Source organism: Aulonocara stuartgranti (assembly GCF_965226115.1).
Source record: "Aulonocara stuartgranti genome assembly, chromosome: 23".
Taxonomy (NCBI): Eukaryota; Metazoa; Chordata; class Actinopteri; order Cichliformes; family Cichlidae; genus Aulonocara; species Aulonocara stuartgranti.
The window spans coordinates 3,061,940-3,087,953 of NC_138958.1; the positions used below are offsets into that span (position 1 = coordinate 3,061,940).

The 26,014-nt window shown below is 44.0% G+C and overlaps 2 protein-coding genes across 2 annotated transcripts; one reads left to right on the plus strand and one right to left on the minus strand.

Annotated features, from left to right (window-relative positions):
* The first annotated feature begins 3,544 nt into the window (after positions 1-3,544).
* On the plus strand, positions 3,545-25,571 carry LOC309701141 (cytochrome P450 2J6-like). Its single transcript, XM_082525159.1, has 10 exons — positions 3,545-3,589; positions 20,797-21,038; positions 21,126-21,288; positions 21,532-21,681; positions 21,764-21,924; positions 22,907-23,083; positions 23,206-23,347; positions 23,595-23,782; positions 23,876-24,017; positions 24,216-25,571. The coding sequence occupies exons 2-10, from the start codon at positions 20,835-20,837 to the stop codon at positions 24,392-24,394; spliced, it is 1,506 nt and encodes a 501-aa protein (XP_082381285.1). The 5' UTR covers positions 3,545-3,589; positions 20,797-20,834; the 3' UTR covers positions 24,395-25,571.
* On the minus strand, positions 16,583-19,781 carry uqcrh (ubiquinol-cytochrome c reductase hinge protein). Its single transcript, XM_082525170.1, has 4 exons — positions 19,524-19,781; positions 19,195-19,221; positions 18,691-18,852; positions 16,583-16,810 (listed from the first exon to the last, which is right to left on the minus strand). The coding sequence occupies exons 1-4, from the start codon at positions 19,563-19,565 to the stop codon at positions 16,778-16,780; spliced, it is 264 nt and encodes an 87-aa protein (XP_082381296.1). The 5' UTR covers positions 19,566-19,781; the 3' UTR covers positions 16,583-16,777.
* Positions 25,572-26,014: the final 443 nt, after the last annotated feature.

Genomic DNA, 26,014 nt, shown 5'->3' on the forward strand with positions numbered 1-26,014 from the left:
ACAGAAGGGAATTATTGCACATTGCTGGGTAGAACTTTTATCTTTGTTAACACCTTTTGTGTAATGATTAGTTCATGAGTAGTTCATCCAATTTATAGAGGGTAAAAGTCAGGTAAGTGACATATCTACTTACTGGACCCATGGCAAGAGAATGTTCTACGAGAACAAAGGCGTAAAAAGAACACAGTGTTAGTTGTTTCCTTATTTCTTATTAATGTTCACAGTTTGAGCTGCTCTAAAATGCCTTTTTTTTTTAATTTACTCATTAACCAGCAGCCACCAACATCAGAAAATGAATACAATACAGAGTGAGTACACCACTAACAAAAATCACTGCTATGTGATTAACAGCCCAAAACTCTGTTATGAACATATACATTCTATGTTATAAACCAACTGAGAAACCCAGTGAAAGAAACAATAATATGAAATAACTTATTTTCAGTGACTAGCTTTTGTGTGCTAAAGGAAAAAGTTAAAAATTTACCAATTGTACTTTGGTCTACCCAATTCTTGCCACATAGTAAAATCCCAAATGTTGTACTTGGAACAGAAAACTCCAAAATAACCTCCGTTTTAGCTTTGACCACTCAGTTTGGTTTACTGACTTTCATTATTGAAATATACTTTTGTGGCGTTTGAATTTTAACCAGATTAACTGATTGTGAACTCACATATTCGTTAATGTCACTATTTTACTTGTTAGGACAAAAAAGGGGGGATGGAGCAGAGGAAGCAGAGGTCTCACAGATTACACCTATGCTCCTAATTTTCTAAAACAATGAGATTTGCAGGAAAGATAGTGCCGGTCCTAAATCAACTCAATCATTTGATCACTTATTTATGATCAAATAAAAAAAAGATTTCTCTCAAATAATTTATATGATGAATGGGAAACTAAACAAAGGCAAGTTTATTAATATAGCACAATTCAACAGCAAGGTGACTAAAGCAAATGCACTATGTACTAATTCATATATGCATACAACGTTAATCATTGAGACTTACTACCACATGCAGTAATTGCTCATGAGGAACAAAGTGAACATCATTATCAATGAAAATACATTTTTTTATTATTATTAAAAAATGTATTTATTTTCAAAGTAATTCAGTGAGTGCTGTTAGGACACATGTTACCTATCAGAAGGGAGCTGTCAGCAGGCAATTAGTGTACTTTAAAGTCCAAAAAGAGAAATTTATTGTTTTCTAACAATTTCATCCAAAATTCTTTGTTGAAACATATACTGTCGGGTAAATATCACAGTATGTTAATGGGCAGCACGGTGGCACGGTGGTTAGCACTGTTGCCGCACAGCAAGAAGGTCCTGAGTTCAATTCCAACATCAGGCCGGGGTCTTTCTGTGTGGAGTTTGCATGTTCTCCCCGTGTTTGCGTGGGTTCCCTCCGGGTACTCCGGCTTCCTCCCACCGTCCAAAGACATGCAGCTTGTGGGGATAGGTTAATTGGATAATCCACATTGTGAATGTGCGAATGAATGTGAGTGCGAATGGTTGTCTGTCCCTGTGTGTTGGCCCTGCGACAGACTGGCGACCTGTCCAGGGTGTACCCCGCCTCTCGCCCTATGACAGCTGGGATAGGCTCCAGCGCCCCCCGCGACCCTGAAAGCGGGAGCGAATGGATGGATGGATGTTAATGATATTTAAAAAATTAAAATAGGTGGCACCAGCTTCCTCAAAACCTTTTTTCAGAAGATTAATATCTGTCTGCAAACGGAGATATTGAAACACAGACGGCTCACTGCCACTGATTAACTAAAATATACACACAAACACTCACGTAGTTTATGTCTGTTTTGATATGTTAGTGACCTTATTTTTTAAATATTGCTTAACTTTCATTTAACCTTTAGCAAATAGACAAAAAACAACGTGTTTAAATTGAGCTTGTAGTGCTTGTAGTGTACTCCACCATTTATCAGCTGGTTAGCTCATTATTACAGGATATACTCAAGTTAACATGTTTCCTTTGAAGTCTGCAGAAAAGTTTATTTACAATCACCAGGTGAAATATAAACAAAGTGCCGGGTCGAGATTTCCAGGGATCAACGGGAAGGAGGGGGGGAGGTCCGTACACACAGTCACGATCACACGCCACACTCCTCTTCTGCCCAAACACACTCTCGCTCCGCTGGCACCACACCACACTGCCAAACTCAGGAATCCAGGGAAGGTAAACAGGAACAGGCCCAGGGTTTGTACAGCCTGTACACACCCTGGAGTCTTTGGCGGATCTAGAGGGGTGGTATGGGGGTGCATGTGCCACTCTAAAATGATCTCTTACCTCCTTAGTGCCACCCTCTTTGTGCATATGACAGTGTTGTTCATTAAAATAAGATGGCATTAACACTTTGAGCCTAGCAGCAATTAAAACTGAATATAAATTGTAACACTGAATATAAATTCTAAAACTTTTTGGTAGCAACTGATGCCTGTGACTGTGCCAGAGCACATTTGAATCAGCACCATGGGCATCATAACACGGCCATCATGGGGTGTATCTGGGATGATCAGGAAGAGGAGTACAGGAGCCTGGTGAGGAACTTTGTTGCATGGAGTCACACAAACCACCTGCAACTCAACACCTCAAAGACTAAGGAACTGGTTGTGGACTTCGGGAGGTCTAGAGCAGGTCCACTGCCGGTTCAGATAGAGGGGGAGGAGGTGTAGGTGGTCAACAAGTACAAGTACCTCGGGCTGTGGGTGGACAATAAACTGGACTGGTCATGCAACACAGAGCACCTGTATAAAAAAGCCCAAAGCCGACTGTACTTCCTCAGGAGGCTGAGGTCTTTTAACATCTGCAGGAAGCTCCTGAGGATGTTTTACCAGTCGGTGGTTGCTGGAGTACTTTTCTATGCTGTGGTGTGCTGGGGGAGCAGCACAGCAAAGAAGGACTCATCCAGGCTGGAGAAACTGATCAAGAAGGCTAGCTCTGTGGTCGGCATGAAGCTGGACACTCTGGTGACAGTGGCAGAGAAAAGGACACTAAAAAAGCTGCTGGACATTATGGACAATGCTGGGCATCCTCTGCACACGGCCATTAACAACCAGAAGAGTCTGTTCAGTGACAGGTTGCTTCTCCCCAAGACAAGAACTAACAGACTTAAAAACTCCTTTGTCCCACACGCCATCAGACTGTTTAACTCCTCTCTGGAGGGGAGAGGGAGGGGAAACAGGAGGACAAAGGAGGGGGGAACAACTAAGCTGTAGTGCCTCTTCACCTCACTGTACAATACCTTGTGCAATACTTTTTGTAAATAGTCAACAGTGCAATAGACTCAATACTTGAAATGTGCAATTCACTTGTATTTTTATTTTTATTCCTATTTATTCTATTTATCCCCTTCGTATATTTTATTTATATTTGTCTCTGTATTTATATATGTGTGTGTGTGTGTATATATATATATAATATTCTGTAACTCTGTCGGTGCTGTGCTTTTTGGAAATCGAATTTCCCAGAGGAACCCACCCGAGGGATTAATAAAGTTCTATCTTATCTTATCTTATCTTATTTCAGATTTGGCACAGGTGGTTGGTTGTTACACCGTGGAAATGGAATGAAGGTGAGTGTCATTAATCGTCTGGGGTCACAGGACACGCCGCACCTCCAAATCACATGACTGATTTAAGCTGACATAACAACAAGCTGCAGTCACGCTGAGTCTCTATTTCAGCTCGTGTTGAAAGTTCGGATTTCAAAGTATACATCAGTTTCTAAATTTTAATGACAGGCCACAAAATCCAGAGTTATAATAAAAAATAAAATAAAAAAAATTAAAGAAAGGTAAAAAGCCACCTCTTTCCTATTGGTGGAAACGTACTATGTCGACCAATAAAAAAAATTGCAACACATGATTTGGTTGTTTAGGGGAAGTTTTGGGAGTGACAGCAACGAGAGAGAGAGAGAGATCGATAGCGAGTTTTGAGATGTGAGAGATTTGTGACATTTAGCGTGGAGTGTATAGTTAGTGTGTTGTGTTGAACTTAGTGTGTAGTGTATTCCTTGCTCTGTTTTGTGTGTCAGTGAGGGTACTAATGAATGTCACACAGGCAGATTGGTAAACACTGTCTCCAGGTGGAAAATCAGAGGAGTGTTACACCTCCTGCTGTCAGGCCTGCAGGTTTATGCCTGTGGTGTTCGTGGCAGACAAGTAATTTTCTTTTTTACTTGTGGGGCATCTTATTGTGACACTTGATTCTTCTCTCATTTTAGTTATAGTAGTATTTTTAAATGGTTGTACAAATAAATAAAACAATTTGAAGGTGAGATACAAATGTAAAATCAAAAGTAGTCAAAAATGGCCCAATAAATCATGAAAAATTAGGTTTCAATGTTTGTTCATGACAGTGCAGATCTCTGACATTTTGTGTAAATTTAAGCACGTAACAATTTGATTTTTTTCTAACAAAAAACTTTGTTAAAGTTAAGTTAGACTTTTGTTGTGTTTGTAAATGAATGGTTATTAACATTCCAGAGAAAATGGCATTTTATTAAAAATATTTAACAATAATACTCATTAACTCAGATTATTTTTGATACACCCTAGTGATTTCTTAAGGGAAAATCAAATACAAGCAGTTGAACGTGACAGGGAATGTGGGGGATGACATGAAGTAAACATGCAGCTGGCTGAGAAAGAAAACTTCTCTGACACCATTGGTGGGTCACCGGCTATTGGACATTCTTTAAATTTTTTTATATTATTGAAACTGAAATGCAGCAGACGAACAGCTATACTGTAGGTTCCCTGGTATCACATGACTATCACATTTCTTAAGAAAATTCAGAAATGACTCCACTTTTTAAGGAAACATAAGAAGGCTGACTTCAATAATATGCACAGAGTAATAGGAAACATCCAACCATGAGATCTACAAAGCCTAGGACAGATGTGCTACTGCAGTGGCTGAAACCACATTAAAGTACACGGATACTTTAATTCTGAAGTAGAATCACCGTGGTGATCACTTACAACAAAGATAGCATGTGCCTTGCCTTGGTCTGCGCCTGCTGGTGTAGTCTTTTGGGTTCCTGCCCTTTAGCCTTCACACCTAATTCTCATCATACCATCAAAGACAGGTTTTTATGGTCCATGTTCTTTGGAAAGGAATTACTAAATATTTACCAGTCATAATCACCTGCCTGTCAAGCCCCCGCTGTCTCTGCCTACTTAAGGAACTCTAAACAGTCACACCCGTTGCTGCCTTCCTTCTGGAAAAAATCAAGTAAGAATCTAATCCAATCAGCACATTAAGGCTTCCTCTCTTCAAACCAATCAAATTATTCAAAATATACTGTAACGATGGTTAAGTGTTATTGTACATGTTGGTTATCTTTGCACACTGTTGTTGTTCCTTTAAGATTCATGTTTGGTTGTGCTGCAGGAAGTAGGGAGGGTGGTGTGGAGGAAGGGGAGGGGGGACCTGGGTTCTGTGTTGTGTGGGTGCCAGGCTGAAGAGAGGTGTAGCACGAGGGCGCTCTCCCCTGAGTTAGCAACCCGCTTGCTTATGTGCCGAATAAACGGACAAACTGAGACCCAACCGTCTGGTTCTTGTGAACGTTACATTGGTGTCAGAAGTGAAGAAAGAAAAAAGAACCCCAGAACGCCCGACACCCTGTTGCTGGCGACGCTTGCCGTTACGAGACGAGGATGTTGCCGGGCAGGATTAAGAAGGAGACGGAGGAGAGGGAGGTTCGTCCGCGCTCGCCCGCCCATGGAGTGAGGGAAACGGCGCTGCGGCTGTCTGCCGAGGCTGGATTTTCTCCAGGTTTGACTAGGCTCGGGAACTGTTCGCACAGCGGCCGCGATTCCGGCGGGAAGGAGTCGACCTCGCTTGGCGCGCCGTCACGTGATGTAAACAAACATGGCGGCGCCCAGCAAGCTGCAGCGCATATAAAAACGCCTAAGTTCAGCGGCAAGACGCCATGGGAAGTGTTTATCGCACAGTTCGAGCTGTTAGCTGTTGCAGCTGGCTGGTCTGAGGAACATAAAGCTCTCCAGTTGGCTTTGTGCCTGTGTGAGGATGCAGCTGCATGCCTGCTGCTGCTAACCGAGGAGCAGAGGGGAGATTATAATGCTCTGGTCGGAGCACTTCAGAGGCGCTTCGGGCAGTATAACCAACCAGTGCTGCTGAGGTCGGAGTTCCACAACAGACGCAGATTGCCAGGTGAGCCCCTCCGCATTTTGGCCCATGAAGTCGAGTGCCTTTGCCGGAGGGCGTATGACAGCATGCCACCATCAGTGCAGGCGGAGTTAGCTCGGGACCAGTTCCTGCAGGCCCTGAGCCCTAAAGAGCTCCGTATGCAAACTCAGCTTGCTCGTCCGGCCACACTCAGTGCAGCCCTGGAGCTAGCGTTGGAGAGGGAGATGCTTGCGGGATCCTCTGGGGGCGCTGATGACGCACACGTGGTGAGGGCTGTGTCAGCACCTGTGGAACAGACGGAGACGCCAGCGGGCCTGTGCAGTTTGGTGCAGGCGGCTTCGCTGCAGTCGCCTTCCCCTCGGGCTGGCCCACACCGCCGACCGCAGAGCTGCTGGGGATGTGGACAAGTCGGACACCTCATCAGGCAGTGCCCCAAGCTTGCAGCGGTTCAGGGAAACGCCCATGGGCCCGTGTAGGCGGGAGTACACGGGCCTGGGAGAACGACATCCCCACTCCACCGCCACCCCCACCTGGTGCGGCCATCGCTGTGGGCTGGACCCAGGTTGGCGGCTTTTGCCATGTTCCAGTGACGATTGCGGGGGTGTCCTGTACGGCCCTGCTGGACACGGGGTCCAATGCAACGCTGGTCCGACCCGATGTTGTCCCACCCGGAGCTGCTGTGCAACCGACTAATGTGCAACTTAAGACTGTGACCGGTGATCTGGCCCCAATGAGAGGGAGGGGAGTGTTCCAGTTCAAGGTGGGGGACCTCGGTGTGTCTTATGCTGCCTGGGTGGCTGACGTGCAGGACGCCTGCATCCTTGGGCTGGATTTTTTACGAGCCATTGGTGGTGTACTGGACTTAGGCAAAGGCTTCCTCGCACTCCCTGATGGGAAGAAGGTGCCGCTTATTCCCCCCCCGGTCTGCACAGCATCTGCCGCGGCGTCCACCTCCACCGCAGAGACCCCTGCAGACCCGCCAGCAGAACAGCGAGCGGAGGAGGAGGAGAGGCTCTCAGCAGTGAGGAGTATCTGGTCAAAGAACTGTGAGGGGCTGACTCCACAGCAGCAAGAGAGTCTATGGCAGGTACTAAAAGAGTTTAGTGACATTTTTGCCCTGAAAGAAAGTGATGTTGGCTTGACACACTTGGTAGAGCACGTCATTGAGACCGGGGATGCCCAGCCTATTAAAGTGCGCCCCCGCCGCCTGCCCCTGGCTCATCAGGAGGCTGCAGACAGAGAGTTGTGTGAAATGATGAAGGCGGGCATCATAGAGCCATCTGATAGCCCGTGGGCCTCCGCGGTGGTGATGGTGCCTAAGAAAAAAAGTCCTAGGATGCGTTTCTGTGTGGACTACAGACCACTCAACAAAGTGACGAAGAAGGACTCTTACCCCCTTCCCAGGATTGATGAGTCTCTCGACTTAGTAGCCGGGTCCTCCTGGTTTTCCACCCTGGACCTGCGGAGTGGCTACTGGCAGGTGCCACTGTCCCCGGAATCCAGACCAAAGACAGCCTTCTGCACTAACAGGGGACTATGGCAGTTCAAAGTCCTGAGCTTTGGTCTTTGCAACGCTCCTGCGACCTTCGAGAGGCTTATGGACAGTGTGCTGGCTGGCGTCCCACGGCAATGGTGTCTGGTTTACCTGGATGATCTTCTAGTGCACGGGAGCTCCTTTGATGCTGCCCTGGATGCCCTGAGACAAGTGTTGGAGAGGGTGGCGGCTGCAGGCCTGAAGCTGCATCCCGACAAGTGCCACTTCATGAGGAGGGAGGTGGAGTTTCTGGGCCACAAGCTGGGTCGTGAGGGCATCAGCACTTTGGAGGAAAAAATTCACACCATTACCGAGTGGCCCACACCAGCAGACCAGAAACAGCTCAAAAGCTTCCTAGGACTGGCGTCTTATTACAGGAGGTTTGTGAAGGGCTTTTCCTCCATAGCCGCACCACTCTTCCACCTGCTGCAGAAGGACCGTGACTTCATCTGGACCCAGGACTGTCAGCAGGCGTTCGACACCCTCCGCAAATCGCTGACAGAGTCCCCAGTCCTCGCCCCCCCTGACCCCACCCTGCCTTTTGTCCTGGACACTGACGCAAGTAATGTGGGGCTGGGAGCTGTGTTGTCGCAGGTTGGGCCGGAAGGTGAGAAGGTGGTGGCGTACTTCAGTCGGGTCCTGAACAGGAGTGAGCGGCGCTACTGTGTCACACGACGAGAGCTGCTGGCTGTGGTGGCAGGGGTGAGACACTTTAAGTACTACCTGTGCGGCACAGCATTTGTTATCAGAACTGATCATGCTGCCCTTCAGTGGCTGATGTCTTTCAGGGAGCCAGAGGGACAGGTGGCTCGCTGGCTGGAGGAGCTCCAAGCCTTCAATTTCACTGTGGAGCACAGAGCAGGGACGCACCATTCTAACGCAGACGCCCTCTCTCGCCGCCCATGTGCTGCAGCTGGCTGCCGTTACTGTGAGAAGCGAGAGGAAATAGAGCGGGAACTCACGACAATAGACGGAGCAGCACAGCTCGCCTGCAGGGCTCTTCTGGTGGTGGATGCAGCGGAGTGGAGGGCACGGCAGGAACAAGACACAGACCTGCTGCCGGTCCTGCAGTGGCTGGAGAAGGGGGAGCAACCCCTTTGGGATGAGGTCACTGGGTTTTCCATCTGTACCAGGGGGCTATGGGCCAAGTTTGCAGCTCTCAGGCTGAAGGAGGGGGTGTTGGAGCGTGCCTGGAAGGATCCTGCCACGGGGGAGGAGAGGTGGCAGGTTGTGGTGCCAAGGTCGCTGAGGTCAGCGGTGCTGGAAGCCTGCCATGGGAGCACTGGCTCCGGCCACTTTGGGGTCTCTAAGACTCTCCGCCGCCTCCGCCAGGGCTATTACTGGGGTCAACAGCGGAGGGATGTGGAGGACTTTTGCCGGAGCTGTGATGCATGTTCCTCACACAAAGGGCCACAGGACCAGTCCCGGGCTCAGCTTCAGCAGCAACCAGCAGGGGCTCCAATGGAGCGAGTAGCTGTGGACGTCATGGGCCCATTTCCTCGCACAGACAGAGGAAACCGCTATGTTCTTGTGGCCATGGACTATTTTACCAAGTGGCCGGAAGCATACGCCATCCCAGATCAGGAGGCTGAGACTGTCGCTGATGTATTAGTGGAGGGGATGTTCAGCCGCTTTGGAACAGCAGAGACCCTCCACAGTGACCAGGGGCGTAACTTTGAGTCCAAGGTATTTGCTGCCATGTGTGAACGCCTTGGGATCAAGAAGACCCGCACCACTCCACTTCACCCCCAAAGCGATGGACTGGTGGAAAGGTTTAACAGGACGCTGGCCCAGCAGCTAGCCATCCTTACCTCAGAACACCAACGGGACTGGGACTACCATCTTCCCCTTATCCTCATGGCCTACAGGTCGGCAGTGCAAGACTCCACCCAATGTACGCCTGCCCTGCTCATGTTAGGGAGAGAGCTGAGAACTCCTGCAGAGTTGGCTTTTGGGAAGCCCCCGGACGCGCCAGAAGCACCACCAGGCCGGGACTACGCAAGGAAGCTGCAGGACCGGCTGGATTCTGCACATTCCTACGCCCGGGAGCAGCTGGCGAAGGCAGGCCTGCGCCAAAAGAGGAATTATGACATCACCACTAAGGGGAGGCACTTCCGTGCTGGGGAGCTGGTGTGGGTCTACAGCCCAAAGAGAAAGAAGGGACGGTGTCCTAAACTGGATAGCAGCTGGGTGGGGCCTTGCAGCGTCCTAGAGCGAGTGGGGGAGGTTGTTTACAGGGTGCAGTTGCCTCCTAGGGGGAGGATAGTAGCGCTGCACAGAGACCGGATGGCCCCCTACAGAGGGCAGTCCCTCCCCTCCTTTCCAGAGGGACGTGTACAGAGCGTCCATGACCCTGCTCAGAGGGACCCCCGACCGGGGCTGCGTTCCCCTCCCTCGGACTCTTCACCCCAAAGCCCCGACGCTCCGCGCCCACCTCAGGGGCTCAGGAGGTCAAGGAGGGAACGTAGGCTACCACCCCGCCTCAGAGACTGTGTCGTTCCCTCGGGGACGAGGAACTTATTGCTGGGGGGGCAGTGTAACGATGGTTAAGTGTTATTGTACATGTTGGTTATCTTTGCACACTGTTGTTGTTCCTTTAAGATTCATGTTTGGTTGTGCTGCAGGAAGTAGGGAGGGTGGTGTGGAGGAAGGGGAGGGGGGACCTGGGTTCTGTGTTGTGTGGGTGCCAGGCTGAAGAGAGGTGTAGCACGAGGGCGCTCTCCCCTGAGTTAGCAACCCGCTTGCTTATGTGCCGAATAAACGGACAAACTGAGACCCAACCGTCTGGTTCTTGTGAACGTTACAATACTTTTGGGTTCAGGTCTTACATTAGTCTTCCACCATAACTGCCTTGGTGGATATGACATTGCTATGGTGTGAGTGGATCAAAGTGACATAAATTTTGTCATCAGCTGGTGAGCATGGGGGTTCATGTGTCATCCAGGGAAGGACGGACGTTGTTTTGCTGTGCTGTATTTTAATGTGAAGTGTACATATTTATTTTTTATATTGCATGTATTTTGTGCAGTGTTTTATTTAGTTTGCATGTTTTAGTTGCCGGCAAATTGTCCTGGAGAGACTCCGCCTTTTCCCCCGTTTTTACTAATTGGACACACCTGAGAGAAAAAAGGTAATTTACAGAGTGCTCAAGGACACATAAGAGGTTTGGAGCCGGTGTTCAACGAAAATGTAACACGGAGAATGCGAGACAGACAGAGGAAAGACACAGACGATCAGAGGGGAGAGCGAGAGACGATCAGAGAGTAGAGATGATCAGATGGAGCAGACGACCAGCGACTGGGAAGAGAGATTACCAGCGACTGGAAAGGGGAAACGATCAGAGGAAAAAAAGGCAGATGACCAGCGACTAGGGACGCGTAGCGGCAGTCTGGTGGCAATAACGACAAGAGCCAGCTCGTGCACTGCGGGAGAACAGAAGCAGTGAGACCGCGGTGCCGATTGCAGTTTGAGGAAGCGGCGGGCGGAGTTGAGAGCTCTGCCCACCCGGGTAAGTCTTTGACTTATCCTTTTTATAAAGTAAACTGCCAAAGGAATAGTGACTGCCGCTCCCTCCCTTTCTTCAGTGCACCAGGACGTGGAATGCGGGGAGGAAGGCGAGGACTCCGCTGGGTTTCCCTCTTTTAATACTACGCTGGACCTCTTAGTTTTCTGTGACTTTTAGGCCGTGGTGGATTCCACTGGACTTTTAATGTTGTGTGTTATTGATTTTTATTGTGTCTTCCCTTGGCCAAGGTTGTTTTAATTCATTTTACCTTTTTAACTATTTAAATATAATAAATTATATTTTTAATCTTACAGTTTAAATTGTGTGCTTTCCCTTGGCGGCTCCACTGCTCTGCCCGTTTTGAGGAAGGTTTCCTTCCTTTAAACACTAGCATCCCCAGGCTTCTACCTTTCTACCTATAAAACCCGAGAGCAGTCAAATGGTGGAAGTGGAAGCTAAATTGGCTAGTCATTCATCTGTATATTAGGTCGTTACCTAGGAATTCTGGAGGGAGGGGAGTGGGGGTGAGTGATTGAGGGGGTGGGGGAGTGGAGTGTTTCAGTTTGCCATCTTAGGGAGAAATCAACACATGTCCTTTGTATGTCCTTTGTTGCTGACATTTATTGATAAAAACAGTACAAAAAACCAACCATTTGTACACATATTTACAAATGGCCTGCTGAGTGGTGCATGGAGCATGTTCATTGGTTCATTTTATCAAATGTCAGCAACAAAGGACATGTGTTGATTTCTCCCTAAGATGGCAAACTGAAACACTGAAACACTCCACTCCCCCACCCCCTCAATCACTCACTGAGTGATTGAGGGGGTGGGGGAGCTGCTAAAAGCGGTGAGCTTCCTTTTGTGTTTCATCTTGATGCATTCTCAATCATCCAGGGAAACAAATCTCCAAAAGTCACCAACTTGGAGTGTTTCAGTTTGCCATCTTAGGGAGAAATCAACACACATGGGTGTATGTCCTTTGTTGCTGACATTTATTGATAAAAACAGTACAAAAAACCAACCATTTGTACACATATTTACAAATGGCCTGCTGAGTGGTGCATGGAGCAAGTTTTGTGTGGCTTGCGACCTAAAATCCAAGTACACAGATGCAAAAAAAATCAGGCCACTGTGCGATGTGTTCACTGCTACAGGTACACATGTGGTAAATGCAGATGACAGATACCGTGGCAGTGCCAGGATTGTGAGTGATTGCTGAAAATGTTGAAATGTACTCACTCACTTTTTATCATTATTTGTAAATATGTGTACAAATGGTTGGTTTTTTGTACTGTTTTCATCAATAAATGTCAGCAACAAAGGACATACACCCATGTGTGTTGATTTCTCCCTAAGATGGCAAACTGAAACACTCCAAGTTGGTGACTTTTGGAGATTTGTTTCCCTGGATGATTGAGAATGCATCAAGATGAAACACAAAAGGAAGCTCACCGCTTTTGTTGCTGCCATAAATGCCATTAGTTCAGGGAGGTCCATGAACCAATGAACATGCTCCATGCACCACTCAGCAGGCCATTTGTAAATATGTGTACAAATGGTTGGTTTTTTGTACTGTTTTTATCAATAAATGTCAGCAACAAAGGACATACAAAGGACATGTGTTGATTTCTCCCTAAGATGGCAAACTGAAACACTCCACTCCCCCACCCCCTCAATCACTCACCCCCACTCCCCTCCCTCCAGAATTCCTAGGTAACGACCTAATATACATGACTCCAGCATTTGACTGACTGCTCTCCGGCTTTTAAAGGTAGAAACGCAAAATGATGACTCCGCAGGGGTCTAAGGTAGAAAACCAAAATGACTGCTCTCCGGGGGTCTAAGTTAAAAAACACAAATCACCTGTGGAAAGAAGATAAGAGAAAGATAAAACTCAGCCTTTCCGCACCGGTGTCACACATGCAGATGTCCACATGAGTACATGTTTCTTATCTGCTGGATACCAAAAGTTGCTCGGCATCTGCTGGCCCAAGATATGTTTTGCTGCCATTTCAAGCAGCAATGCGCATCTACATTTTTATAAGGTAATATAGAAGCTGAAGACACGAGTGTACAATCATTATTCAATTCAATTTTATTTATATAGCAAGCACTTGGCGACAGTGGGAAGGAAAAACTCCCTTTTAACAGGAAGAAACCTCCGGCAGAACCAGGCTCAGGGAGGGGCGGGGCCAACTGCTGCAACCGGTTGGGGAGAGAGAAGGAAGACAGGATAAAGACATGCTGTGGAAGAGAGACAGAGGTTAATAACAGATATGATTCAATGCAGAGAGGTCTGTTAACACATAGTGAGTGAGAAAGGTGACTGGAAAGGAAAAACTCAATGCATCATGGGAATCCCCGGCAGCCTACGTCTATTGCAGCATAACTAAGGGAGGATTCAGGGTCACCTGGTCCAGCCCTAACTATATGCTTTAGCAAAAAGGAAAGTTTGAAGCCTAATCTTAAAAGTAGAGATAGTGTCTGTCTCCTGAATCCAAACTGGAAGCTGGTTCCACAGAAGAGGGGCCTGAAAACTGAAGGCTCTGCCTCCCATTCTACTTTTAAATACTCTAGGAACAACAAGTAGGCCTGCAGAGCGAGAGCGAAGTGCTCTAATAGGGTGATATGGTACTACAAGGTCATTAAGATAAGATAGGGCCTGATTATTTAAGACCTTGTATGTGAGGAGCAGGATTTTGAATTCTGGATTTAAAAGGAAGCCAAAACAGGAGAAATCTGCTCTCTTTCTAGTCCCTGTCAGGACTCTTGCTGCAGCATTTTGGATCAGCTGAAGGCTTTTCAGGGAGTTTTTTGGACTTCCTGATAATAATGAATTACAGTCGTCCAGCCTGGAAGTAATAAATGCATGAACTAGTTTTTCAGCGTCACTCTGAGACAGAATATTTCTAATTTTAGAGATGTTGTGCAAATGGAAGAACGCAGTCTTACATATTTGTTTAATATGTTTCGTTGAAGGACATGTCCTGGTCAAAAATGACTCCAAGGTTCCTCACAGTGTTACTGGAGGCCAAGGTAATGCCATCCAGAGTAAGAATCTGCTTAGATACCATATTTCTAAGATTTTCATGGCCGAGTACAATAACCTCAGTTTGATCTGAATTAAGAAGCAGAAAGTTAGCGGCCATCCAGGTCTTTATGTCTTTAAGACATTCCTGCAGTTTAACTCATTGGTGTGTGTTAGGTATTTTAGTACCATGGTAGCATTTACTGGATATTGTTTTATAGTGACATTATACAGGAAAACTCTGTCATTCAATAAGGCCCCTTTGTTTTAGTTATTTTTCTCTTTGACCCAAGAATTGATGTGTGAGAATCACAGGCTGGTACAAGGTTGAAATACCACAGAGATCACTCCCTCAGCTACATTAGTTTCTTAATCTTTTAGGAGACGCCTGTTGAGGCCAAATGGTTTGTTTCAGATTTCACTAATGTAAGAACTCTTTGTTTTGTGCCTTGAAAATATGTCGCTGAGATAATCACAATTGTAGCTGAACTGATACACTACACAAAGGATGCTTCTTCACCCAAGGGCAGGAAGACGCTGCCTTATCTTGGTCTGTACTGGTTTAAACTGATAAATCTGCTGTCTCATGAATTTTACCCTCTATATAAACTGTTATACTTGTGAATAAAGTTGAGTCAATTTGGGAAGACAACCTGAAGCAGTCTCTGTTTTCTTGTTCTCCCAAGCTGCTCCCGAGCTCGTACTAACACGCTGAATGGCATGCTTGAATATTACTTGAGAATATATTTGACTGTGTTACAGACTAAGGGACATTCTCTGCTGATAGGTGAAGGTACATTCTCTGCTGATAGACGTCCACGCCTCGAAGGAAGTCGATCCACGGATTAGGCCCTGGAAACTGTTTCCTTCAGTGTGTGTTATCTGGCTTCATGGACAGATAGAGCTGGGTGTCATCTGCATAGCAGTGTAAATGTATGCTATGTCTTCTAATGATGCTGCCCAAGGGAAGCATGTATAATGTAAACAGAATTGGTCCTAGCACTGAACCCTGTGGAACTCCATAATTAACCTCAGTGTGTGAAGAGGACTCTCCATTTACATGCACAAACTGGAGTCTATTAGATAGATATGATACAAACCACTGCAGTGCAGTACCTGTAATACCTACAGCATGTTCTAATCGCTCTAATCGATTATAGTCAACAGTATCAAACGCTGCACTGAGGTCTAGCAGGACAAGCACAGAGATGAGTCCACTGTCAGAGGCCATAAGAAGATCATTTGTAACCTTCACTAAAGCTGTTTCTGTGCTGTGATGAGCTCTGAAACCTGACTGAAACTCTTCCAATAAACCATTCCTCTGCAGATGATCTGTTAGCTGTTTGACAACTACTCTTTCAAGGATTTTTGATATAAAGGAAGGTTGGAGATTGGCCTATAATTAGCTAAGACTGCTGGGTCTAGAGATGCTTTTTAAGTGAAGGTTTAATCATTAACCTTTACTGTACTGTAGATTCATTACATTTTTTACCAGGATTTTGATGATATAACAATACAGAAGCTCAGACATTCAAAGGCAATGCAGATAAAGTTACTGCAATAGTTTGAAAAGAAAGAAAAAAAAAAAAAAGAGACCTGGGGGGGAAAAAAAAAAAAAAAAAAAAAAAAGTGATTTCTTTGCTTCTGGGGTTGACTTCTCCTTGATTTTGTCTAACTGGTGGAGAATACAGCAGCAAGTACTTGTGCTCTCAAAAGTGGTATGAATGGCATGGAGCTGCGGCGGTGTTCTGGGAATCCATCCTACCTGACAAACAATCCTACCCATTGTTTCTATGCATGCGCACAACACGAAATTCAGTGGCGAACCGTCATACCTATGCAAATATAAGCTACTAACGTAAAATTAAGTGCCAAACTGTCCTACCTTTTCAAATGTGACGTACAAGCATACTTTAACAGCTAAAATTAAGTGGCAAACCATCCTACCTTTGTGAATGTGACCTACAAGCATACTTTAACGGCTAAAATTTAGTGGCAACCCGTCCTGGCTTTATAATTATAAGCTACAAGCATACTCTGATGGGCAAAGTTCAGTGGCAAACCGTCATACCTACTGACAGCAGAAATGTGCATAAACTACTTACAGCAGGACGTTTTGCCAAAGTAGGACGTTTTGTCAGAACAGCGGCACCACTGTTTGTGTAAAACAGAACTGATGTGGCCATCATAGTTGGGATATCAGTAGTTGACTTGTTGGCGGAGCTGGCTTGCTGAAAGAACATTTCAGCAAGTATTTACCAGTGACTGTAGAAAAGCAGAGATTTTATCATATTGTAAAAATATATATATTTAAAAAAAAAAAATCACCATGGGGCAGATGGTAAGATGTTTAAGTCATCATCTTTAATGAAATGTTGACTCAGACATGTTAAATACTTTTTTACATGAGCAGATAATGTATACACTTCAAGTTACAACATACAGTAGATCCACAAATGGATGTATTTTACTCCAAGTTCTTCTTACGATACAATATGTGAAGAAAGCCATTAGCCAGTGGTCAGTTACTGAGAGCTTCATTTGACAGAATGGAACAATTTATGTGCCACCTGTAGAGAAGACATACAACAAATAATTCATCAGTGCAAACAAACAACACAGACATTTCATATCACTTAAGTTACTGCTCTTACATGTAGGCCATACAAATGGATAGTTTCTTGTATATGTTGCTCTTATGTTGGCAACTGCCAGATAAAGGTGTGTCATATTGCCATGGTAAGCTAAAGTTAACTTCATGTATGAGGGACTGCAGCTTTGCTTGCAAATGTTGAGTAAAAATGTAATGATGATTATCTCTATGATTTCTGATAAAAATCTCCCTTCAGTCACATTTATCTAAGCCTTCAGGAGATCAAAAATGTCTTCAAGAGTAAAAGCAGTCCTACTTTACACATCATAATACCACTCACTTTCAGGTTTGCACTCATACAGAGCAAAACATGGAGCTCAGTCATAAAACCGAAGGCCAGGTCTATTTATTAGTTTAGTTTATTATCACAATCCAGATTGCTCAATCAACTACAATTGGTTATAGATCAACTTGAAACTGGAGAACAGCAGTTCTTGAGACAGACAGTGGAGGTGGAAACACTGTCTAAAGATTTAAAAATTCCTCCAAGAGCATTCTTAAAGTAACAACAACTTTGGGGGTTGTTATTTATTTTCTATTAAATAATAAGACAGCCTAAGCAGCTATTAGCATTTATTATGATAAAAGAACAGTTTTTACAATTCTAACAAACTTCAAAGTCAAACTTAGGTATGCCCACCTTTATTATTCAACACAGCCTGAACTCTGTTAGGCAAGGTTTTCTATAATTTCTTTAAGTAACTTTTAATAACTCCCAATACTTACTGAAAGGGCTTTGAGAACTACTGCTCAAAATCACTTGAAAGATTCTGACACCCTCACTTTGATTTTTCAGACTCCTGAACACTCAGTGACTGGACTGACACACACACACACACACACACACACACACACACACACACACACACACACAAAAGACTTAAAAACAGTTTTTACCAAGCCATACGACACATCAACCACAACACTTAAACACACAACACAGCACTCAGAAGCTACCCTGCAGCTTCACAAGTACTCTGTTTAAACTGCACTGGTCACTTCACTTTGTTGTTATTGATATTTATATTTAAAAGTGCAATACTGTAATTTTCTGCTGCTCATTCCTGTGCAATATCCCATCTGCCCTCCCGTCATATTTCTTTTCAAGATTTTCTTATTTAATCACTAGTGTACATATATTTATAGATACATATATATTTAGTCATCTTTTCTCTTTTACCATGTCTCTCTAATATTTTGCTCCTTACTATTTTTTTTATTATTTTATTATATTTTCTCCTACTGTATCATGCTACTGAGTGACTGCTGCTCATCAAACACATTTCATTGCAATGTTGACCCTGTGCTAACTTGCATATGACAAATAAAACCGAAAACAGAACACACACACACACACACACACACACACACACACACACACACTCACTCTATATCAAGCACTTATCTGCAAAATCTCATACACACATGCCTTTTTTAAGTTACTGTTTGTAAAATGCTCAGTCTTTTAGCACAACCCACTGTCATTGTTGCACTTTTCTATTGCACCGTTTTTGTTTTGTTTTCTTTATTTTGCAATTTTTGTACACTTGCACTTTATGTAGTCCTCTGTTGATTGTCTGTTATATGTTATACATAGCACCATGGTCTTGGAGGAATGCTGTCTCACTTCACTGTGTACTGTACCACAGCACATGGTTGACGTGACAATAAAGCCACTTGACATCGACTCTTTGAAAACAAAACATAAAGAAACGAGGGACTGAGAACACCTGCTCTTTTGTCAGTGTTTTTTTTTTAGTCTTTCTGTCTGGTACAGCTGCCTAACGGCACACTTACACAGTGGTCTCGAGCATGTAGGAAGTCAAACAGCTCCTCGGTACAGTCCTCCTCCGTTGAAGACCGGGAGCCAACTCTGGTCTCACATTGCTCCAGACGTTCCCAGTTGTGAATGCAGTGTTCTGTCTCCGCACACTTCTGCCGCAGTGATTCAATAGGATCCTGAAGGAGAAAGTTTAACACTCAAAGCAACTGGCTTTCAATAAGAGACACATATGCCAGTGTCAGTGTCCAAATGAGTGCAATGCCATATAGCTGAGGAAAAAAGGAAAGTCCATTTGGAAAGAAAAAAAAAAATCCATGAAGTGGGTGGTTTGTTTTTGTTTTCTTTTTATATACGGGAAAACTGCCACACATTTTTTTCAAATATCAAATGACAAAGTAAATTATCACTTTTTGTTTTTTTAAATTGGTTTTGTTCAGTAAAGACCAAAATAAAACCATCAGTCATAATGGGATATATTAACATACTTTGATTCTGTTAAGGTTATTTAATTAACATACCACCATCTCTTCCTCTTCTTCCTCCTCCTGAAATACACAAGACCAAATTAATAACACCAATAAACCACCACCCTCGAGAAATTGTTATCAATTGCTTTTGTATCGATTCATCTTCACCAGTTAGTCCGTCATTATTATCACTGACTGCGATTTGATTCTACTGCGTTAATTAACCTTTAATCTTATTCTGAACAGAGATGTATAGAGAGGTTGGCTAATGCTAATGTCAACTAAGGATGCATCGTAGTTAGCCTCGGTGTATTAGCCTATAAGCTGAACGTCAAACGTCACTAGCTTACGAAATCGTATCTGTAACAAATACTAAGAACCTCTGGTTCTCCGTTCGTGATCCTTTTCTCCTCGAAAACCATGATCTGGTCTTATCCTTGAATCAGCTAGCTGTCAAATCTCAGATATTGGAGGACACACCAGGTCATACGAGCTAATAAGCTAACGAAGGCAAACACTTCCGGTTGCTTAACTTTCAAAATCAAACTGCTCTTCGATCATTGCCTGAACTTGGAACAGAACTTGGAATCCTTTTTTTTGCTCGATACGCAAACATGCCAAAGTTTCGCCTCGACTCACAGACGTTTTACATTGAAAGTTCCAAGTATTTATTTAAATGACATATGTTTTATTTTGAAGTTAATCATCTACTTCCCCCGAGGGTAGGATATCCGAGTTTTATCAGTTTTAAGATGTGAACGCAAGGTGCACATTACAAAGCCACTTATTTGTTTTTAAACCCATATAACAGATAATGCAATTCATTCATTTGAAACATGAGCCAAATTTTTAATGCACGACGACTTAAAAATTGTTACACTCTATACTACCATCGTGTGTTAGGAAGTGGTACTACATTATGAATTTGGCCACGTTCTTAAAGCCCTTTTTTGAGTACTTTGTTCTTCCTTTGTTCCCTTTAGAGTTTTTTGCTTCAAATGGGTCATCTGAGTTGCTTTCCTGTTTCAACAATATGAAATAGAGTTAGTTTGTTAAATAAGGTGAGAAGAACACCACTGGCTTTCCCAGAACTCTTCTGAAATGAAAGCTTAATGGCAAATACAAACCAAGCAAAGTTCTCATGGAATGGAAACAGGATTTTAGTTTTGGTACATTTAAAAGTCAGCCTTGAAGAAACGCAGATTTGACCATGGTTGGTTGTGAAAACATGTCGTTTTATGATCATGCAAGGCTTTAAAAATCTCACATCTTCCACTCTGTCAAATGGCAAAACTACAAACTCATTTTCAAGATTCCAATGAGCATTTTTTTTTTCTGTGTATGTTAGTGTTGCCCCAAAGATAGCAGTTTTAAAGTGGTAAAAATAAGAACTGAAGTATTAAAGTTTGGCTATTTCTTAAATCTAATCAAGCCACCCTCAAGCCAAAAAGATTCTCTACTGTTGAGCAACAATACTTGATTTTAGCATCCTAGATTAAAAATGTTTTTCACATCCTTTTTTCTCCATGAAATAAGGCCAGAGTTCAGAGTAAACTTTATTTGCTTTACCAAGTGATAGTAATACTGAGCTTCGCCCTCACTGCAGTGATAGCACTTGTTGCCTACTCTCAGACTGAGTCATCTGTCTTACAGGAGAAATCGTACCCACGTACAGTGACTGTATTTACAGAATGGATTCAATCATTTCTGTAATTGGAACCTATGTTTCCTGGGATCTCAAGAGTCTGCTGCTCTTCGCTGCAGTTTTCATCATCACTGCAGACTATATTAAGAATCGTCGGCCAGCAGGCTATCCTCCAGGACCCCGGGGTCTTCCAATTATGGGCAACCTATTCACTATAGATCAGAACAGGGCCCATGAGAGTATGACACAGGTACCTGTGAATCTTAAAATTTTACTTATTAACTCATATTTTCATCTCAAGCCTTGTGTGTATCTTCTTTGATAAATCCTTTGCCAGTTAGCAGAGAGATATGGAAATGTGTACAGTCTACGGATGGGACAGGAACGGATGGTGGTTTTAAACGGGTTTGATATTCTGAAAGAAGCTCTAGTGACGCAGGGAGACAGCCTGGCGGACCGCCCGGACCTTCCTTTACAGATTGATAGAGCACACAGACTAGGTAAGGGTACTAAAGATCAACACAGATACAAAGTTTGATAGTTTAAACTTTTAAGGTTTTTGGCCTTACCCAGAACCAGTTGTATTATTCTGGTTTGCCCAAAGACTCTCGGTTTGGTTGCTTCAAATTTAACTTTAAGAAAGGAGTTAGGGATAAGAATAGAGAAGTGGTTATATAGTCCTAAAACACAACCTTCTTTTTTATAGTTGAGAAGTTTGCTGTCCCTGCTCTTTTTCTGATCAGGTGTCATTGCCAGTAGTGGAAACCTCTGGAAGCAGCAGAGACGCTTTGCACTTTCGACCCTTAGACAGTTTGGATTTGGCAAGAAGTCACTTGAATCTGTGGTCCTGGATGAATTTACATATTGTGCAAAAAACATCAGAAGCTATAAAGGTACGTGCTTATTTCACGGTAAGACTTTTAGAATGAACAGATTCACATAAATTTACATAAAAGTTTCTCTTCTATTCTGGAGGTAAGCCATTCGATCCACACCTCATCCTTAACAATGCTGTCTCCAACATCATCTGCTCCCTGGTGTTTGGCCATCGCTTTGAGTACAGTGAAGAGAAGTTCATTAAAATGATGCAACTGTTTGATAAAGGATTCCAGATTGAAGGCTCCATTTGGGGACAGGTACAGCATTTAAATATACTGATCACATCCTAAATTCACGGGCCACAGCTCTGCCATTTATTCCTTACAGGAATGTTTTTTTTAAATGTCAGTGAATGATCTTTTTCAACACAGGTATGTAAAGTTTATTAATATTAAGTCTCCTCACTACTAGAAGCATACGTACTGAAGTGTCTGACGCAGTAAAAGAAAAATAGTCACCTTTTAGGCGAGAAAAGAGGTGATAACAAACAGGAAATTAACACTGAGCAGTGACATGCAGAGTAGGAGAGAATATCCAAACTGTATAGATGAAGCTATAGAGGTTTTATATTGATGGACACATTTTTACACTAGCAATAAAGAAAAACACTTTAAAAAAACACACACACACACAAAGACAAACGATTCCCCCAATCAGAACTTTATCTTTTAGGTTTTGTACTCAGCAAAATCACTGACAGCAATGCTCAAATCCAAAGTCATGATGCTATATTCATCCTGGAGTCTTGTCTCTTCCTCTTTCTTTTGACCACCACTGTTTTATTTTGCTTGGTAAGCATGATTAGAAATCCCGCAACACTGTTGCCAAAAACCAAATTGTTGCTTAGTTAACAGCTTAGCACACATTTTCAACAAAAGGTTAGAAAGAACAAGTAATCTTTTTCCCAGCATGTCTCTCCACCATCAGAACTTTAAGAAAAAACATGTATTTTATTCAGAAACCTATAAAATGATTGAGTTTGAGTTTGCAGTTAATATTCAATTCATAAGAAAAATGTATAGCATACAAAATTTTGGGACCTTTGGATCACAAAGTGGAAATATGACTTAATAAAACTCTTATAATATGTCCACTTTTTTGGCTGCCCCTCCCTGAGTCTGGTTCTGTATTATTAACCAAACTTTTGACTGGTGCTGTACTTTCCAGTAGTTTATTTAGACTGAGGCATGGCATTTGCACTAACGTGAATGTATTGTTCCAATCTGTTTCCGTTTGTAGATCTACAATGCATTTCCTGTACTGATGAGACGTTTACCAGGTCCACATCAGAGTGTCGGGCAGATGTGGAATGAAGTGAAGGATTTCATACGAGTAGAGCTAAATGAGCACAAGAAGACCTGGGATCCCTCAGAAACACGTGACTACATTGATTGTTACCTCAGTGAGATTCAAATGGTAGGAGATTAGACTTAATTTGCCATTATAAATTGCCATGTAATTCAGGTAACACTGCCAATAAAGGCACTTTTTTAAATCATTTCCAATGTTTTAAAATGTGTGTTTGCATGTATTTTCAGAATAAGGGGCAGGACGACAACACTTTTGATGAGGAAAATCTGGTTATTTGTGTTTTGGATCTTTTTGTGGCTGGATCTGAAACCACATCCACCACCCTGCGCTGGGCTTTCCTCTACATGGCAAAATATCCTGAGATTCAGGGTAAGAGTATTGACCAGGCCTGGAAAGCTCTCTGTTTTTATTAAATAATCTGGACATGTGTGGCACTAAAGGAACATTCTGGTCATAATTTCTTAAGTGTAAACTTTACTATTTCCAGGTTATACTCAGCTTTTTAGATGTATAATGTATTGTGCAATGGTGCACAAATCTCTTTAATAATCAGCGCTGTTGCACTACGCTGTAAATTTCATTGCTGAAATACTTTTTTCTTTTGTCTTTTGCACAGAAAAGGTACAGGCTGAGATAGACAGAGAGATTGGAGAGTCCAGACAGCCTTCAATGGAGGACCGTGCAAACCTGCCTTACACTGATGCTGTTATCCATGAGATCCAGAGGATTGGAAACATAGCTCCTCTTGGCGTGCCGCATGTCACCAACAGAGATGTCGAGCTGGGGGGCTACACAGTCCCAAAGGTCATTGCTCAAACCAATTTTCAGTAAAAGACAAACATGGTTTATGTCATATTTCATTTTGTGTGTTTTATTTACCATTATTCCAATTGCCAGGGAGTTATAGTAATTCCCAATTTGACATCTGTGCTGTTTGACAAGAAAGAGTGGGAGACGCCTCACACCTTCAATCCAAATCACTTTCTGAATGAGGAGTGCAAGTTTGTGAAACGAGCAGCTTTTCTGCCTTTCTCTCTTGGTAAGGAACGACTCTGTAGATATTTTATTAATGTCTGTGCAAGATTTTTCAGCAGCCTCTTTAAGTATACACTGTGCTGTTGAAGAGATGATTAGTGAAGGACAAAAAGGGATCGTAGGTCCTTCTATAAAATCGGCAACTAATCTGTGCACAGTCATCCAAAGGAAATCTAGGACTAATGTCAGTGTCTTGTCTCAGGTAAGCGGGTGTGTCTTGGAGAGAACCTGGCCAAGATGGAGCTTTTCCTCTTCTTCACCTCCTTCATGCAGCACTTCACATTCTCCATGCCTGCCGGGGTGAAGCCTGATATGGACTACCGCTTTGGGCTCACTCTGACACCGAAGAATTATGAAATCTGCGTAACCCCACGTCATTAGAAACTGCCAGCACTTGTGATCTTATTACCAGTTCAAGGTTTAAGGAAAAAAATGACAAGATTAATAGTATCACAGGCTGGGTCTCCGACCCAGCGCTCTGAGTTCTTTTTGTATTTTTGTCATTTTTGATATGTGATTAGGTTTTGTGTTATTTCCTATTTGCCTTTAGTTTGGGCAGTTATTGGTTATTGTTCCTGGGTTTTCTATGTTTTGGGGTTTTGTATTATTCATCACGTATTAGGTCTGTTAAGTTTGTGTTGTCATGTTTAGTTTTAGTTTTTCCTGTTTTATTCTGACAGTGTCATGTGTTCTTTGTTCATTGTATTTAGCTTTCCTCTCCTGGTCCTGTCATTAGGTTTATGTCAGTCAGCTGTTCCCCCATGTGTCTCCACTTCCCCTGATCACCTCTTGTATGTATTTAAGCCCTTTGTTTTCTGCATGCCATTGTCGGGTCGTCTGTTTATCTCACCAGAGTTACAGTTATAGCCTTAGCCTTAGCCTGTTAGTTTCCACCACAGTTATAGTTATAGTTTTTGGTCTTAGTACCTCTTAGTGTTTTGTTTCTTAGTGTTTTGACAGTTTGCTTTGGTTTCCTGGTTTTTCCTTGCCGTTATCATTAAAGGATCACTTTTCCGTTAAAACCTTACTACTCCTCGTCGTCATCTGCTTTTGGGTCCTGTTTCCACACACATCGGCGCACCCCGCCATGACAGTACGACCCGACCAGTATGGACCCAGCAGACTCAGCTCTCACCGAGTGTCTGGAGGAGACGGCTCGGATCCAAGCGATCCTCAACCGCGTCTTCACAGCACCCGATTTGAAGAGCAAGCTTGTGATGGTAAACATTGCTGAAGCTATTATGAAGAGGGATCCCCGCCTCCTCCAGCTCCCGGACTCACCTGCCATAGTTGATGCCTTTACGAGGATAAAGGAGATGCTGCAGGCCCAGGTACTGTCGAGTCATGTAATGGCTTCCAGCACCTACCAGTCACAACAACCCCACAACCAGTCGTCTCCACTGCTGCCTCTAGAACCTGAGTGTGTCCGTGTCGGTTCGCTGAGATTCGCCGCAGCGTCACCACCTCTCAGCTCACCAGTTTCCACGCCCTCATCACAGTCTCGCCATACTCCTGCCACGGTCCAGCGCGAGGAAGCGCTGGACACCATTGATTTGGATCACGACGAGCGTCAGTCAATATTCTGCGCTCTATTGGAGGAGGAGCTCCGGTGGAAGCCATGGCTCATTCTGGAGCATGAGCCCTCTTTCCGGGGTACTCGACTGGCTCTCGGGGGACCTCGGAGTTACCAGGGACTTCCACCCATTGCTCCGCCGTCTTCCACTCACAAGAAAAAGCGGCGTGCGCGCCACCGACGCTCCGCACCACGAACGCAAGTGAGTGACTATATTTTGGCTCCTCATGTTTTTTCTCAGGAGATTATCGAAACTGACACTGCCTTTCCAGTTCATGAGCCCGGCTATGATGAGACTGTTTTCACTGGAAATGCTAGCCATCAGGCTCAGCTAAGCTGCTGTGGGACTGCAATCCAGGCCGGTTTGGAGCCGGGGACGGAGGTGCAGCTTGTACAGCCTTTTTCAGTGTCAGCTGGAGGGCCCGAGG

Bases quoted from the DNA above. Each gene is read 5' to 3' on its own strand.
- uqcrh (XM_082525170.1), bottom strand. From the start codon at position 19,565: ATGGTTTTCGAGGAGAAAAGGATCACGAACGGAGAACCAGAG. The intron at 18,853-19,194 runs GTATGTTAATTA...TTTCTCCTTCAG, and splicing joins AAGAAGAGGAAGAGATGGTG to GATCCTATTGAATCACTGCG. The intron at 16,811-18,690 runs GTAAGTGTGCCG...TCTTCTCTACAG, and splicing joins TACATGCTCGAGACCACTGT to GTGGCACATAAATTGTTCCA.
- LOC309701141 (XM_082525159.1), top strand. From the start codon at position 20,835: ATGGATTCAATCATTTCTGTAATTGGAACCTATGTTTCCTGGGATCTC. The intron at 21,039-21,125 runs GTACCTGTGAAT...ATCCTTTGCCAG, and splicing joins CCCATGAGAGTATGACACAG to TTAGCAGAGAGATATGGAAA. The intron at 21,682-21,763 runs GTACGTGCTTAT...TCTATTCTGGAG, and splicing joins AAACATCAGAAGCTATAAAG to GTAAGCCATTCGATCCACAC.